We start from the raw sequence: 15241 nt of genomic DNA on the forward strand, positions 1-15241 counted from the left end.
TTATCTTGTTGTATTCCACTGAAAATTCATTTGAATCACTAGCACTGAATAAAAAAATAGTAATAAAACCAAATAAGCTTACTCTTCTATTCACAAAACAGAAAGCAGCAACTACTATTTCTATGGCTATAATTGTTAAAATTGCGTAGAAAACATAGAATCCTGTGGAAAATTCTGAAATGTAGGCTGATTATGTCGAAAAACGTGAGCATGTCTTAGGAAGACGGTAAGAGCGATTGTGAGAATATTAACAGTCCTTTTAGACCAGTGTCTTCGTTGAATCCTACGTAAGAGCGCGTAAAAATAAAAACGCAAAAATAATAACGTAAAAATAAATAAATAAAATCTTTCTACACTGGTAAATTAGTAAGTAAGTAGTAATTAAAGTAGTAAACGCTCTTTCAACATAATTATCACAATATGTAGTCCGTTTTCATTTTCCATCCATTAATTGCATTTTTTTTTATTCTTTTTTTTTCTTGGGGAGGGGGGAGGAGCGTCCCCTCCACAGTAAGATATTGAGGCTAGCAGCTAGCAAGGTACAACTACTGCGGAGTACTACTTATTATAATACGGATATACTGCGGAATAAAAACTTTTAAGCACAGTGATTAAGGAATAGCGGCTCCAGGAAAGCTTTTCCTAGAAATCATCGAAGAACAGCTGCAAATTCGCGCTGGACTAATTTTCAAGTGTGTTTTCCGTCGTATACGTTGAGTATTTGCTTGTTTTTAAAGTTTTTTTTTCTCAATTTCTTTCTAACTTTGTTTGTCTAAAGGCCACAATTCCTTTTGCGATGAAGTTCGTCTTCTTGAAATCTATTTTTCTAGTTTACTCAGAGTTTTACTAAATATTTACTGATATGAACGAAATGTACGAGGTTGCAGTTTAGGAACGGTATTTTCATTAGTAATCTATGGAAAACTCGGTAATGTTGCTGTAATAAAATTTTAAAGGAAACAATAAAAGACCTTTTGATTCGAAAGAATTTCGAAACGTTTGCGGAACCTCTTCAAGGGTTTTGATGTGAACTACTAGATTAGATCAAGCAAAATCTTACTGTTGTAGCAGTCTTCCTCAGAGCTATGAAGTATATTTGTAGCATCTTTGAACTTAACATTCAATGAATAAATGTAGCAGTCACTGTCAAAGGTAAACATTGGAGAAGTCTGGAATAGTTAAATTAATAGAACGGCAGGGATTATCTGACCTATCTGGTTAAACCACTTTGAAAAATTTTAGCAAGTCGTCTACCAGAGCTAAAACGGAGACGTTATAGTAAATTATAGTTATAGTTGATTTTAAGGTCGGGTTACTTCAAATATCTGTTTTGTCTTTGAAAAAAAAAACGTTGTAAACTGAGATTAGTTTCATCAAAGGAAATTTCCTCGTTTGTAGGAGAATTAAAAGGTGACGGGAGCTCTATCCAAGCATCTAGATGCTTCTAGAATAGTCTATTATATTACACAACCCATCGTTGATTTTTAATTATGTTAACAATTTTGATTTTTATTCTGTTGGATACGGCTGGAGAGATAGATAGAAGGCCAGCAGTGGTCCACTCTCGATCTTAACCGCTGTGCCCCACCGCACCGCTACGAGAGCGCAGCCTCTTACGGAATTGCACCGAGGTCATTTCGATCCGACTAACGGCGCTCCTCATCGTTGCCGACAACAGCGAATTCACATTAATAAAATTCTTTTAGTACGAGGAAGCAAGTTTTTTCTTCTTGAAAATCTGCGAATACAAGGAAAATTTGTAGATAGTCAATTTAGCAACAGCCAAGATTGTTGCTAAATTGACTATCGACAAGTTTGCAAGACAGGAAGTCGAACTGTCGCCACAGGAAATTTTTTATCGGCGCGTGTTTAGAAGCATCACCCGTTTTTTCGTGTTTAGGGATCGTAGATTATGGACAGGTGGGTAATTCCGTCCATTTCTTGCTAACTGCGGTTAAAAAAAAAAACGGCCCTGAAGATGCGCGGTGTGCACACGACTGGCGCGCTCCAATCGAACTCGTTGTAGAAAATAGCGCCCCGGAACGCTCGAAGCCGTATCTTTCGGGCCGTTTTTTTACGGCAATTAGAAAGAAATGGAAGGAATCACCTCTCTTTCCTTAATCTACAATCCCGTATACGAATACTCCACCTGAAATCCGTATCACCTCGGATTCGTGGGATGATGCCTTTAACGACTTCAATGGGTATGGGACTCTTGTTACTGGAATATCGGGTGCCCCATGATTATTATCGAGTTGTGGTCTTGGCTGGAAAAGCGATGATATTGTATTTGGTATTGTTTTTATAGATCCACAACCGCAGTTGTCAGTTATTAGTTCGTGTGTTTCATAGTACGTTGCTATATTAGATGATAAATGTTCATTTAAATACTTACACCAAGTACAATCCCATCACTTGAACCATCTGCAATTGCCATAAAGGAATTGTCGACATTATAAGGCTGAATAGAAGTATTCGCCAAGTTATTAGTGTTTTTTTTTTTGGGAATTCAATGTCCACGAAAAAGTTTAGAAAGAATAAATCCAAGTGGAATAGTTTTCAAAAAAAAAAAGACCAATCATGAATAGAACGTTATTTTTAGAGTCTAAAAGTGCTGTGCTCGGAAAGTCCAGTAGATATGAAGAGGATTTCTGAGTTATATTTTTTATTGCTGAAGTAGTTATACCGTTGACGTATAAGTATACAGTATATATTCTACACATTAATTATCGATTAATTCTAAATGTTGGAAGAATAAGAGAATCCTGGTAGAATCAGTAGATATTACAAAAATAATCTTCAGGAAATTTTCAAAGGGTTTTCGTAGAGTTCTTCATCTCAAATATTCGCGCAGCTTTGGCTGCCCGTAGAGTTCCATTAGCGCCGGTAAAACAAACGCATGCGCATTCAATTGATGGATACTGACTGAAGGGCAACGACTTAAAGGCATCACTCCACGAATGCGGGGGTGTGCGGGTTTCAGGTGGGTTATGCCTATACGGAGTCGTAGATTATGGAGGGGGGATGATCCCTTCCATTTTTTCCTAATTGCCGTAAAAAACGGCCCGGAAGATCCGACTTCGAGCGTTCCGGCGCGCTATTTTCTACAACGAGTTCGGTTGGAGCACGCCAGCCTTGTGCATCCGCCGTATCTTCCGGACCGTTTTTTTTTTACGGCAGTTAGGAAGGAAAGGACCTAATCACCCTCCACTCCATAATCGACGACCTCGTGTAGGAACTCTCCACCTGAAATCCGCACCAGGCCAGATTCGTCGGGTGATGCCTTTAACGACAATCACAAAAGGGCGAGCTTACAGTTGCTCATAAATAGCAGAACGAAGAACAATTCGCCAGAAAGTAACGAGTACAGTGACCTTCTATTCCTCCTATTCCTTCTATTTGCACTCGATTATCTCAAACCAAATATTAAAGGTCTTATGACTTGTGTTTGCGCGGACGGACGTGTGTTTTACCGAGTGCTGATGGAATTTTGCGTCGATCCTCTCCTGGCGGTGAATTCCGAGCATTAGTTCTCATACGTAAAAACAGAGTCGGAAAGCGTAAGCACGTCAGTGCGGCGATTTGATAGGTACAGCATGCTGCTCTGGTTTACTGGTACATGATCGCATCCTGATCGGACGTTAAAGGATCGGGACTGCGCTGGAGACTGTACTAGCGATGACGGGTGCGAATCTCTGAGATGCTTGTGATCAACGTGGGTATGTCTTGTCAGAATGTTTCTTTTTTTCAGGTCCATAGTTGGCAGGTGTTAATGGATATTTCCTAGGATAAAATGTAGTTGGTGAGGGAGAGTGGGACACTCAGTGAAGGTCCCTTATTTCTCGAAGTAAATAAATAAATCAATCGGTGCCCTAAGACCTAAGTATTAGTCTTAGAGGATCCATGACATGTAAGCAAAAGTTGCTAAGATAAAAAATTAAGTTAGAGCGTCAAGAAATATAGGCGCCACTGGGTATCCCCTTGCCCCCACCTCGGCTACATTTTCCCCTATTTCCTGTGTATCGATTAGTTCGGCTTAAAAACGTCCCTAAGCCTGTATTATTGCATATTTTCGGTTCCTTTCCGATCGATCTTTCAATTTATTAATGTATATATCTATTTCTATATTTAGTAGTTTAAAATTACCTTTTTATACACACGTACTTCAACCATATTAACATGAGATGCAGGAAATGTGGAGCGATTCGTGAATGTTAACGTCCACGAGATATGCCAAGTTATTCCCTCCACGACATTTACAAACACATCTATACCACTATCCTAAACATTTAACTATGATCACAGAAAATCAAAAATCATTGAAAACTGAAAATTCCCTTGTGGATGATTGAAAGAGTCTTTCAACGAGAATCGTGATGAAGGATGTATGAGGTTTTCAGTTCAGATTGTACTATTGGTGAGGAACAATACAAATTATCTCTGTGAGTTCTTTTTGTTCGAAATAAAAGTTATGTGAAGTAAATTAAGTACACAACGTATCATCGATATCGATGATCGTAAAGGGGCATGATATAAAATGTTCTTCACTGTTACGGTTATTTGGTAGTCTAGGAACTTGTACCGTCCACAAGTGCGGCAGAGAACGCTCTGTCCACTCATTATTTCGTCCACTTTTATCTGCACCTTTCTCTGTCTACTGTAGAATGAAGAATTCCACGGAACCACAGTCTCGGTCTGTTCAAATAGGGTATCACAAACCCTAAGTCCCTAGCACCTCTATTAATAAATCCCATTCTATTAATAAATTCCTCTGTGAAACATTTGCGCCCCGCCCCCCGCCTGCGATTCGTCGAAACCCCATTCAGACGAATCGCAGGCGGGGGCGGGCGCAACGCTTGCGCATTGCAACACGAGCCGTCATAAGTAACAGCATTCTGGGATCGTCCGTTTTGTTGATAGAGGTGAGATGGATAATCAGGATTCAAAGGCACTTTTCAAAGTCATTTTTAGGTATAAGCACCTACATATCTGTCGTATTTTCTTGGTATCCAAAATTCCTTTTGTTTCGGAGTTTCGAACATAATCCATGGAGTATGTTCGGTGCGTATAATTCGTGTGAAGCAAAAAACGCTCACATAATACCGTGCTGCAAAAAGAGGAATTTCTTCGACCATATTACATTATTATCACGATCAAAAGATACTTTTTATCGATTAGATCAATGCCGCTAGAGTTTACAGACAAACTCAAGTATATATCAAAATTTATGAAGAGGTGAGTTATGAAAATTAAAATTTTATGAAAATTTAAAATTTGGTGGTGACCGCACCAAATTTTTCTCTGAGATTCGTGACGCATTGTAACTGTATCATCTTTTTGCATGTCACTTATCCGTTTAGTTGATGTTCAAGGCTGAGCTGCGTGCTAAGCAGTGAATTTCTGCGGACGCGTCACGGTCGCTCAGTCAAACATAAGTTGCGGCGAAGGAAATTGTACTTTTACTCCTATGCTCACAGTAATAATAGAGTTCATCATGAAGGTTGGCTTACTTTCAATTTGTGCGATTCTTCTGCGGAAGCGCTAGGACTTATTAGTGTCATGTCCAATGTGAACTTATTTTTATTAACAGGTCTTGAATATTGATACTTCATTCAGCAACAGTTTTTTTTTCATAGTGTTTTTGATGTATGTACATACGGTAGAGTTTGAAAATAAGCATTATAAATAAGCACTGAAACACCTACTGTCGTAATCCAAGTTGCTAAAAGAAGCGGAGGTTTTTTCAGTACTTAACCACCTTTTCATGCATTTTGTTGTGAATCTTGGTGACTTACACACGTGTACCTGGAAAAAAAACTTGGATTCATTTCTCTTGTTTCAAGAAATCCGTTTTCATTCCAGTGAATTATGCCCGATATAGTCGGTTGAAAACGATAAGAACCACGCTGTAGTTGCGTAGGCGGTTGCGCTCGAAACGGCCGCGAATGGAGAGAGCGATATGGAATCGTGGTGGGACTATCGCGAAACTGCAGCAATGAACGATGATAGCAAAGGTCCTCACTCGATCCTAACCGCCACGCTCCGCCGCAGCGCTTCCGGCGCAACCGTCTACGCAATTGCACCGTGTTTCACGTCGGTTTTGACTCTACTATACACAGTTATTTCATATTTATTTCATATGTTTTATTTATTATTATTCATTATTATCATATTTCATTATATTTCGAAGCCATTATGCTGTAATACACGCAGAAAATTCGATTCTCTAACCTCACAGCCGTTGTGTTCATGTACAATCCAATGTACAAGTTCAGATTTGAACTGTACAATGACAGAAGAAGGCGAATCAAACGTTACAGTCACGTTTGTGGGTGCAACTGGAGGAGGAACTGAAATACTTGGAGTGTTTTATTGATAATTTTGTATTGCCAAGCAATTTCTCCATTTCTATATAGTAGTATTATTTGTGATTATTTAGATCCCGGGATTCCGGAACGAAGAGCATAAAATGAAATCCAAGCCTAATTTCATCCCGCCCTATAGATTACATTACTACTACAGATGGAGGTCTTGGCACTTTTATTCTATCGATCAATTATTTACTTTTCTTCATTCGCTGATGTGATTTTTACCGGAATAACTGTAATTCATGGCATTTTTTTTTTGGGCCATAGAATTCATTTGAATGAATGGCAAGAAGGTCCTTCTCCTCTTTAAAATCTTTGATAAAAATATTAAGAAACTGATAGGAAGTAAAGAAAAAAACTATTTGGAATAATGCTAACCACATAGAAAACCCACAATCATAGCAAATTTCGTTAGTATTCCAGAACGATTTCAATCCGGCAGAAAATTCCACCACTATTGAATAATAACGACATCCCGAATCGGAAGTCAGTGGTGGAGTTGGCTAAAGTCGAAGAATGGAACTTTATTAAAATATCTCAAAAAAATTTTATAAACTATTGTAAGGGGAACCCTGCAGCGTTTTTACTCTACAGATGATGTACTCTGATTTAGAGATGGACGGGTTCATTTATCCATCCATTTATCCATTTATATCTATTTATCCATTGGATGGATAAATGAACCCGAACCATTCATTTGTCCATACCTTCATTAACGAGTTAGTGAATGGGTGTTTAAAGGGATAACCCCACGAATCTGGGGTGGTACGGGTTTTAGGTGGGTTATGCTTATGCAGAGAGATTGTGGGGAAGAGGGTGGTTCCGTCCATTTGTTCCTAATTCCCGTAAAAAAAACAGCCCGGAAAGTGCACAAGGCTGGTGCGCTCCAATCATACTCATGGAAAATAGCGCCTCCGCCGCAACTTCGTGGCGGTTTTTTTTTACGGCGATCAGGAAGAAGTGAGCTGGATCCAATTCGTTCCTGCAATCTACGATCCCGTATAGTCTTTGACCATCGGAAATCCATATCACGTCAGATTCGTGGGGTGATTCCTTTAAACGATTGATTGATTGAATCAATGAACTCATTGGTTGAACCAACTCGCACTTCCATTCAATAGCTTACTTATTTATTTTATTTTTTTCAGTGTTGGTAGGCCAGTCCATCTGATCACGCTACCACTCACCCCAATAACGAATTCTGTCTCCGACTGAAGGCTCGTCAACAATTTCGGCGTGAACTCAGTGGCGGAGTACAGCTAAATAAACAACTACAGACCTATTATTGAAAAGGATTTATGTTTTTATTAGTTCAGAAAACCGAACATAAACTTCTAATAGCACAAATCGAATTGTAGCTTTTTAATGGCCGAGTGTTAGTGAGGAAATTTAATTTTGAAAAATTGGGAGTTTTTAGGACATTAATTAGGTATTTTAAGAATTCCTACAGCTTAGATAAATAACATTTAAAAGGTTAGCGGAACGAAACATACAAACAACAACATCAACATTTGCAAATCTTCCGGATTGGAAGGATGAAGGTGAGAACCGAGATTAAATTGATGGAAATCGATTGCAGCAAGGGGAAAAAACAACTGATCATTTTATATTCTAAATAACTCCAAGAGCTTATTTTCAGCTTGCACTTTTTCTTCTGAGAAAATGCTACAGAAACGTTTTTGCATTTTTTAAAGCATTTTTACGACTATATTTGTGTGTTTTTCATTGTTTGGTCGTGTGATATTAGTGAAATGAGTGAAATATTTCGTTGCATTCACCCAAAGTTCTCTTTATAACATGTGATATGAAATAATATTTTGTTCATTATTACTACTGTGATTCAAAAAACATAATGGGTTATACATATATACCACTCTGAATGTCCGGCTAAAGCCCGACTTCAGACTTTTTTGTCATGTTCTTTTCGCTCGCCTTCACTGATCAATTAATCGAAATTAATCAAAAATTAATGGTAGTGGCATTTTCTTTAAAATCAGGATTCTGTTCTTCTAACAACGTTTTCTTCTTTTTTTTAACTGTAAATAAAGGCGAAAGATTTCATAGTTTTATTTCTAAACGGGTCAGTTCCACACTTGGAAAATATTGAAACTTCAGTTCCACTCACTCTTTCGATACCAACATAATATAGGAACAGTTAGAAAGTATTTCTCGAAGTATGAGCTTTCTTCCTGTTTTCCCCAACAGCTATCACAGAATGATGTTTAACATAAAATGACGTGAACGTAAAGGAAATCATCGCAGTAAACTGTTGGCTACTATTTAAGCAGCAGGTTTCATTCGTGCTTCCACTTTCTGTGGAAAGCATGTTACCAACCTAAGGCAGGAAACATGTGGACGGAGGAGTCACAGAGGTGAAAAGCAACGCGTGCAGCGACTACGTATATGAAACGGATACATTTACCTTTTGCGACATGGCTCACGAAGCACGCATCATTAAGCATGTATTGCGCACCGATCCCACGCCGTTGGACACCCTTTCATAGCTATCTAGCGCCGGCGCACCAGCTCGATGCCGTGGGACCCGTCCCTCCCCATTCTATAGCTATGTGGCGACGGCGCACGAATCCGACACCGGTGGACCCGTCGCACACACTTTTTCGAATTTCGTGACACACACACACATACACGTGACAGAATAAGCCCGTTATTATAAAGCATGATTTAATTTTTTATATTATATCATTCGTATATACATCTGGAACAAACCTTTTCGTAAATATAAACATCAACCGACTGTATAGGTAGAATAGAAGAGTGGCCAAATGCCGAAAATTTCCACGAGAGAGTGACGTCGTGGTCTTCACGAACTTCCAAGAGCGCGTCGACGCCAGTGTCCTAAATTCATGCAAGAGAAAAAATAAAAATTCTCCATAGTCTTCCCTTTTCAAAAAATCGGGGAACATTTACGACCCATCACTTTGTTGTTACGCATTCGGATCAGTTCTACAAACAGTTCAATGCACGTGAGTTCTTAGGAGGCAAAGTAGTAGTTGCCCTTTCTTGGGCATTACAGGCACGCTCAACTCTTGCCTTTTTCGGTGATCTGTCTGAAACTTTTTCGTCCGAACGCCGTAGCCGGAACGTAATTCGCTGTGCCGTGCGTGAAGATCTTTCGCAACTAAAATTTCTGTACAAATCAAAACAATTCTCGCATCTTGTACATCACCCTGCAACTTGTTTGAAATGATTTTTTCCTATTTCCGAACTCCACTGATCTACTGGCGTAGATGGTTCGCACTAATCGTCAAGCGAAGCGTCTGCGAAGAACTCTGGCAGGCTAATCTCACAGTAGCCGGGCTCTCAGCACCCTATAGTCATTCATTTGGCAGTGACAACTGGATTCAAACCTTTTTTTAACATAGACACAAACAAATAGGAGCTTTAAACAGTTTTCGAAAGTATGCCTGATCGCATCGCGCCAAATGAAGTAGGATAGAGAGATGAAAGACGAAGTGGGAATTCTGAACTCTTCACGGCAGGCAAAACGGAGTAGTCCCTTACGAACGTTTTGCGAACAAAGACCGCAAATAGCGTTCTTAATTACAAATATCTTCCGCAGTTGTGAAGCGTTGGGGAAGGCGACATCTTATCGATCGACTGGGAAAAAATATCAAAAGTTACTCAGTACATATATGGATATCAAGTACAATTTCATATCAAGATACCAAAAATATATGTTCACTCACATATGCGACAACCTTTTCTGGTGCTCCATCCCTGGATTGTGTTGGAGTGGTAAACATAATCAACGATCCCCCGTACGTTTCCGGCGTAAAACATGCGGCTATGATGAAGTTAGTCGCTTAAACACTGTTTTGGAAGTCTTGTACCAAATGAAAAGTTTGTGAATAAACGCTATCCTCTCATAATAAAAATAAATAAATAAATGAAAATAATAAAAAAAAAATAAAGTAAAAATAATAAATAAACTATAATCAAAATTTTCAGTTGGAGAGTGAAAAGATAAGCTTAGATTTTTACCATTGACTTCTAAACCAGTGAATGAGGCTGATGCAATTCCCTCTTCTAGTCGTTTTTTTATGCAACCATCTTCTCTCCATTCTGGAGTTTTACACAAACGAACCTTAATAAATGAACTATGGAAATATGTATAACACTTATTTTAATTTTCAATTTTTAGCGAATGTTATGCGACTTGTTATGCTACCTAACACTAATTAAGTGGAAGGTTGCAAATATTTCAGCAAATATAAAAATAATTGTGAAAGGAAGTAAATAGCAAAGATAAAAGATAATATAAACATCTTTATACATGTTCTTCTATAATTCTGAGGGTTTTCGTAAGATGCCGTATCGATGACAATACAAGAGGATATTAAACTTGATCGATCAGACAGACAGACACAGACAAATTCACAGACACACACACACACACACCTTCCGTTACTGGTTTTTTTGGAATAATTTCTTTTCTTCCGGATCTCCTTTTGTGTTATGTCCCCGTCAAATTACAACACCACCACTGCTGCGATGCTACTGCCTCTCGCAGAACCCTTGCCCTCCTCTCCTCCTCAATATGTCAGTGCAACTCTGCCTATTGCCTGTACCCAAGGAAACAATTTAATAGGAATACCATATTTGCTCCAATGATCTTCAGATCTGTGGTCGTGACACAAATTTAACATCTATTCTGTATTCTTCATTGCCTTCATTTTAAACGTTCTCTAAAATCGATATTGTCTTACCTCACAACCTTTTCCTTCCTCTTCCAGATATTCCAGTACTGGTAATTCATAATGTATAACAACACCAAAAGGAAAAAAGCTCAGGTGGACATTTTCGGGCGCTGGCACTGGAAAATAACATTAGCTGTTCTCTGGACTGTTTTGTCAAAAAAACTAAAATTTGAAATTTTAATTTTTCGGATGTATTCGAAATGTTGAATCCTGATTGTCCATCTCACCTCTACCAGTGGAAACGGACGATCCCGGAATGCTGTTACTTATGACGGCTTATGCTGCAACGCGCAACGTTTGCGCTCCGCCCAACACCGCCCCGCCTGCGATTCGTCGAAAACCCATCCGGACGAATCGCAGGCGGGGGGCGGCGCAAGGGTGCCGCGCTGCTATTGAGGACGTCGTAAGAAAAAACGTTCCGGGGTTGACCGTTTCCACTAATACACGGAGAAATGGACGGAATCACCCACCTCTCCATAATCTACGACCCCGTATACGAATACTCCACCTAAAATCCGTACCACCTCAGATTCGTGGTGTAATGCCTCTAAGCGCAAAGATTTTTTCTGCACGATCAGTCCAAAAGTTTCGAGAGAACAGTCAGCTGGAATCGTCACTCCACAAATGTGAGCGCGATCCCATTATTGATTCAGAAAGAGGAGTATGAAACAGCCTTGTGTGTTTGTTTTTCCCGAACGACGCAACTTATTGCGGCTGATGGAACGCGGATAACCCGATTGCGGGTTATTTTGGTTATTGGACTGAGGAGTAATCTATGGCCATTTTTTCTTCAGATTTGAATATTTGCATGAAAATAAAAGTATTGACAGGACTTTATTTACCATTCGATAGGAAATTCCTCTCCATAGAAGAACCTAGTGTTTCAGTTATTTAATATTACTGAAAATTGTTTTTTTTATCAATGAAATGAAATGTGAAAAAAGGGAGATGTTCGACACTTTTTCTTTTCTGTATTTAATCGAGGCGATAGGATCACTAATGCTCAAATTGGCGCTGTGTATGGAAATAGACTAGTACTGCAACCCAGTACCAAATGTAGCTCTTCTCGCTTCAAAAACGAAAATCTTGACCTTAAAAAGGCAACACAGATCGGTCGATCATTGGATGATTGTTGAGAAAAAACTTCGTTTTTCTCAAATCGTTTTTGAGAGAAAAAACTGTAGCAAATTTAACAATAGGGTATTTTTCGTTGTTTTTTTCTTCTCGCGCGCCCAACCTTCTCCAACCATGATCCATTACGTTTTTCAATATCTCATATTGTTTTCAATCTTGTTTTTTGTTTACTTCCTCTTCTCTTCCTCTCGTTCCTTTTCAACCTTATCAAAGTTTTTTTTTCTGGTCCTTTTGATGCTCTTTTATGTGTACACAATCTCATAAGTACTTTTTTAAAATCATTTCGTGAACATCTCCATTAAATGCGAAAATCAGAGGATGTCGAAAAAACTTTACTTTGTTTGTTTTACAGTCCATTTCAATCGCCTGAAGAAGAAAAACAAGAGTCAATGGGGTTGAAAAATTCAAAATCCAACCGTTTTGTGGAAGGGAAGAAATTTTTCACCGAATAATATTGAGCAGTTTGGCACTACTTCTGTTCCTATATGCGTTCGTAGGAAAAAAATAACTACCACCAATTATTCCTCAACTCAATATATTAGCAGAACTGCGGACGCTGTACCATGTACCAGTTGGGGCGTTCTACCGTGTAATAACTTGCATCGTTGGGGAGAGGGGGTCAGACAAAGTTGTTTCGTGCGACTTTTTTCGGAGTAGATAGATTCAATGAGGTGATCAAGGTAGTGCTTGTAAACTCCATCGTTTCCCCTATATAACCTTCGGGAATCTCTACATCACACTACTTTCAAATAATTTCGATCTACTTTTGATCTAGACGACATCTAAATCGATCGGTAATATTGATTTTGAGACTAATTTGCATCATTATCCTTCACAATTTCTACACATGTACTGCCGTGCATGTCACTGTATCATGTGGATATATCGAAGTCCTTATATGCGAATTATATGCCTTTTTTTAAATGAGAGAGTCTAGCAGTAACATAGAGAGCTGTAAGAGCTCATGAACCGTGAAACTTACTGTCACTGCACGTTGCATTGGTGCTATCAAGCCAAGTTGAGTTGTCCTCAAATTTTACATTTAACACAAAGAGCACGCATAAATTAGAAAGAGCTTTCGAAAGATCAATCTGAAGAGAACTATTAGGATATTGATAAGAGAAAACTAAAAAAAAACGTAGTTGGAATCTTCTCAGGCGTTCGCAATCCAGCAACCCCTGAGAATTGGTGACAAGTTTTATGCAGTAATTGCAGTGAATATAATACACAAAAGAAACTATTCAGAAGAAATTACCAATGTAACCTTCCTTTGAGGCAAAGTATCCAGAAAAAAAAAACTTCAGTAAAAATCGACTTATGTTCACTAGAGAGAACATTTGAAGCAAACTGATTGCAAAGATACGAGAAAGTTCTTTAAATTTCCAACACAATGCAAATCGGACTAGAAAAATTGAAGTTGAAAAGGGTAAGAAGTTTCCCAATGGCAAATAAGGAAAAGGAAAACAGGAAAGAGGAGCGAAGAGGAAAAGAAGGAAAGCGAAGAAAAAGAAGAAGCACCATTCTCACAAGAAATATGATCGTTAAATTCTACTGGTTTGCTCAAGCACTCACCTCGGCGCGGACAGTACCCGGCCCCGTAGTTTCTTTTAACAATCGCTGGGTATACGAGTTCTCTGTCCCATACTGAAAATTGAATGTAAACATACAGATGACCGTACATTGGTTTCTTTAAAAAAATCCGTCAGATCTATTCGAACTATGAATTCAGTGAAAGTTTATCACTTGAAATTCTGCGAATTTCTATTGATAATGTCACTCTATATTTATGGTGGAGGATATGCGGTCGTTGTGAATTCTGGATTCGGATGTACCTGCATGCTTTTTTAAAGTAACTATTAGGTTGAGTCGAAAGTTCGCTGACAAATCGACAATATTTTTCTTATCTGTTTTTCAATTTTTAAACGACAAGTGTGAATCTCTTGAAGTATGCCTCATTGGCATCAGTGGTCTTTTGCCAACGCTTAGGCAGACTGCAGATGCCCTTGCTCGAGAATGCTGAGGGTCGTGGGGTACTGGAATGTGAGGGTACTGGTCTTTAAAAAACTGTTCGAGTCTCTTGATGTCGTTGCGGGTTCGGAAGTCTTGAGCATTCAGATGAGGCTGGAGATAAGAAGAAAGGAGGTAATCCGAGGAAGCCAAGACTGCAAGATGCAGAGCTTAATCTTCGATGAAATAGTCGCCCGATACGAACTTCGGCTGGCACTTGCAGACTGTACTTCTGGCGGGGGCGTGCTCCTCATCAACCTCCTTCAAACGTCTATCGATATTCGCGTGTTTTTGGCTAGACATATAGAGTATGGCGTTGCGGAGGTGGAGTGGCGACAGCTTGAAATCGCACAGCTTGGTGGCAGGAAAGGAACTAGTACGGTTTGTTTGTTAGTCTGTGCTTTGAAGAGCCTTTTATGCTCTATCAAACGGTAGCTCGTGCGTCCATTTTCGTTAGCTCCTTGAAATTTTAAAGATCTATTCTTAGTTCTAATTTAGTTCTATGATCTCAAGTTCACTTCCACATTGTCCGAGAACTTTCTACTCAACCTAATACTATTGTTGTCCTTTTTAGTTCGTGAAAAAAAACCATCAAAGATGTACTTTTTGCTAGTTTTAGTTCTTTCCCATGTTTTTTTTTTCAAACCTATTATCTAAACAGTATTACCTTAGAGTATTCGTAAACTTGGACCGATTTCACATATGTCATAGGGAAAATGGTGCCATTGTACAACTCAAACGACCATGAAATGTAAAAATGATGATCCTTCTCCACAAGAAAAACAATGTTCATGCCAGTGTCCTAAAATTTGTACGATAACATAGTAGAAAATGTTTACATGACTGCCTGATTGTTTACACTTTTCACAGCGGAAGTATCACAGTACTGTCGACAAATCTTAGGAATGAGAGGCGTCAGTAGCATCTGTGATAAAGTTCACCCAACAACTTTTCACATGTCAAATTGCCGAGATGAAACATTATATGGTGCATTTTATTACCGATGTTAAGCTT

The 15241-nt window shown here is 38.9% G+C and overlaps 1 protein-coding gene across 1 annotated transcript; it reads right to left on the reverse strand.

The window, feature by feature from the left end:
* Positions 1 to 15152, reverse strand: RB195_007537 (uncharacterized protein; the record flags this gene model as incomplete). The annotated part of the gene is made up of 18 exons (XM_064181219.1): positions 1 to 18; positions 83 to 174; positions 1061 to 1169; positions 2396 to 2461; positions 4147 to 4281; positions 4986 to 5107; positions 5706 to 5805; positions 6232 to 6350; positions 6763 to 6871; positions 7556 to 7627; positions 9096 to 9224; positions 10076 to 10191; positions 10371 to 10473; positions 11096 to 11202; positions 13203 to 13311; positions 13793 to 13864; positions 14895 to 15029; positions 15087 to 15152. The coding sequence occupies 18 exons, from the start codon at positions 15150 to 15152 to the stop codon at positions 1 to 3; spliced, it is 1779 nt and encodes a 592-aa protein (XP_064038026.1).
* Positions 15153 to 15241: the final 89 nt, after the last annotated feature.

This window comes from Necator americanus, chromosome I, assembly GCF_031761385.1.
Source record: "Necator americanus strain Aroian chromosome I, whole genome shotgun sequence".
In the NCBI taxonomy this organism is placed as follows: Eukaryota; Metazoa; Nematoda; class Chromadorea; order Rhabditida; family Ancylostomatidae; genus Necator; species Necator americanus.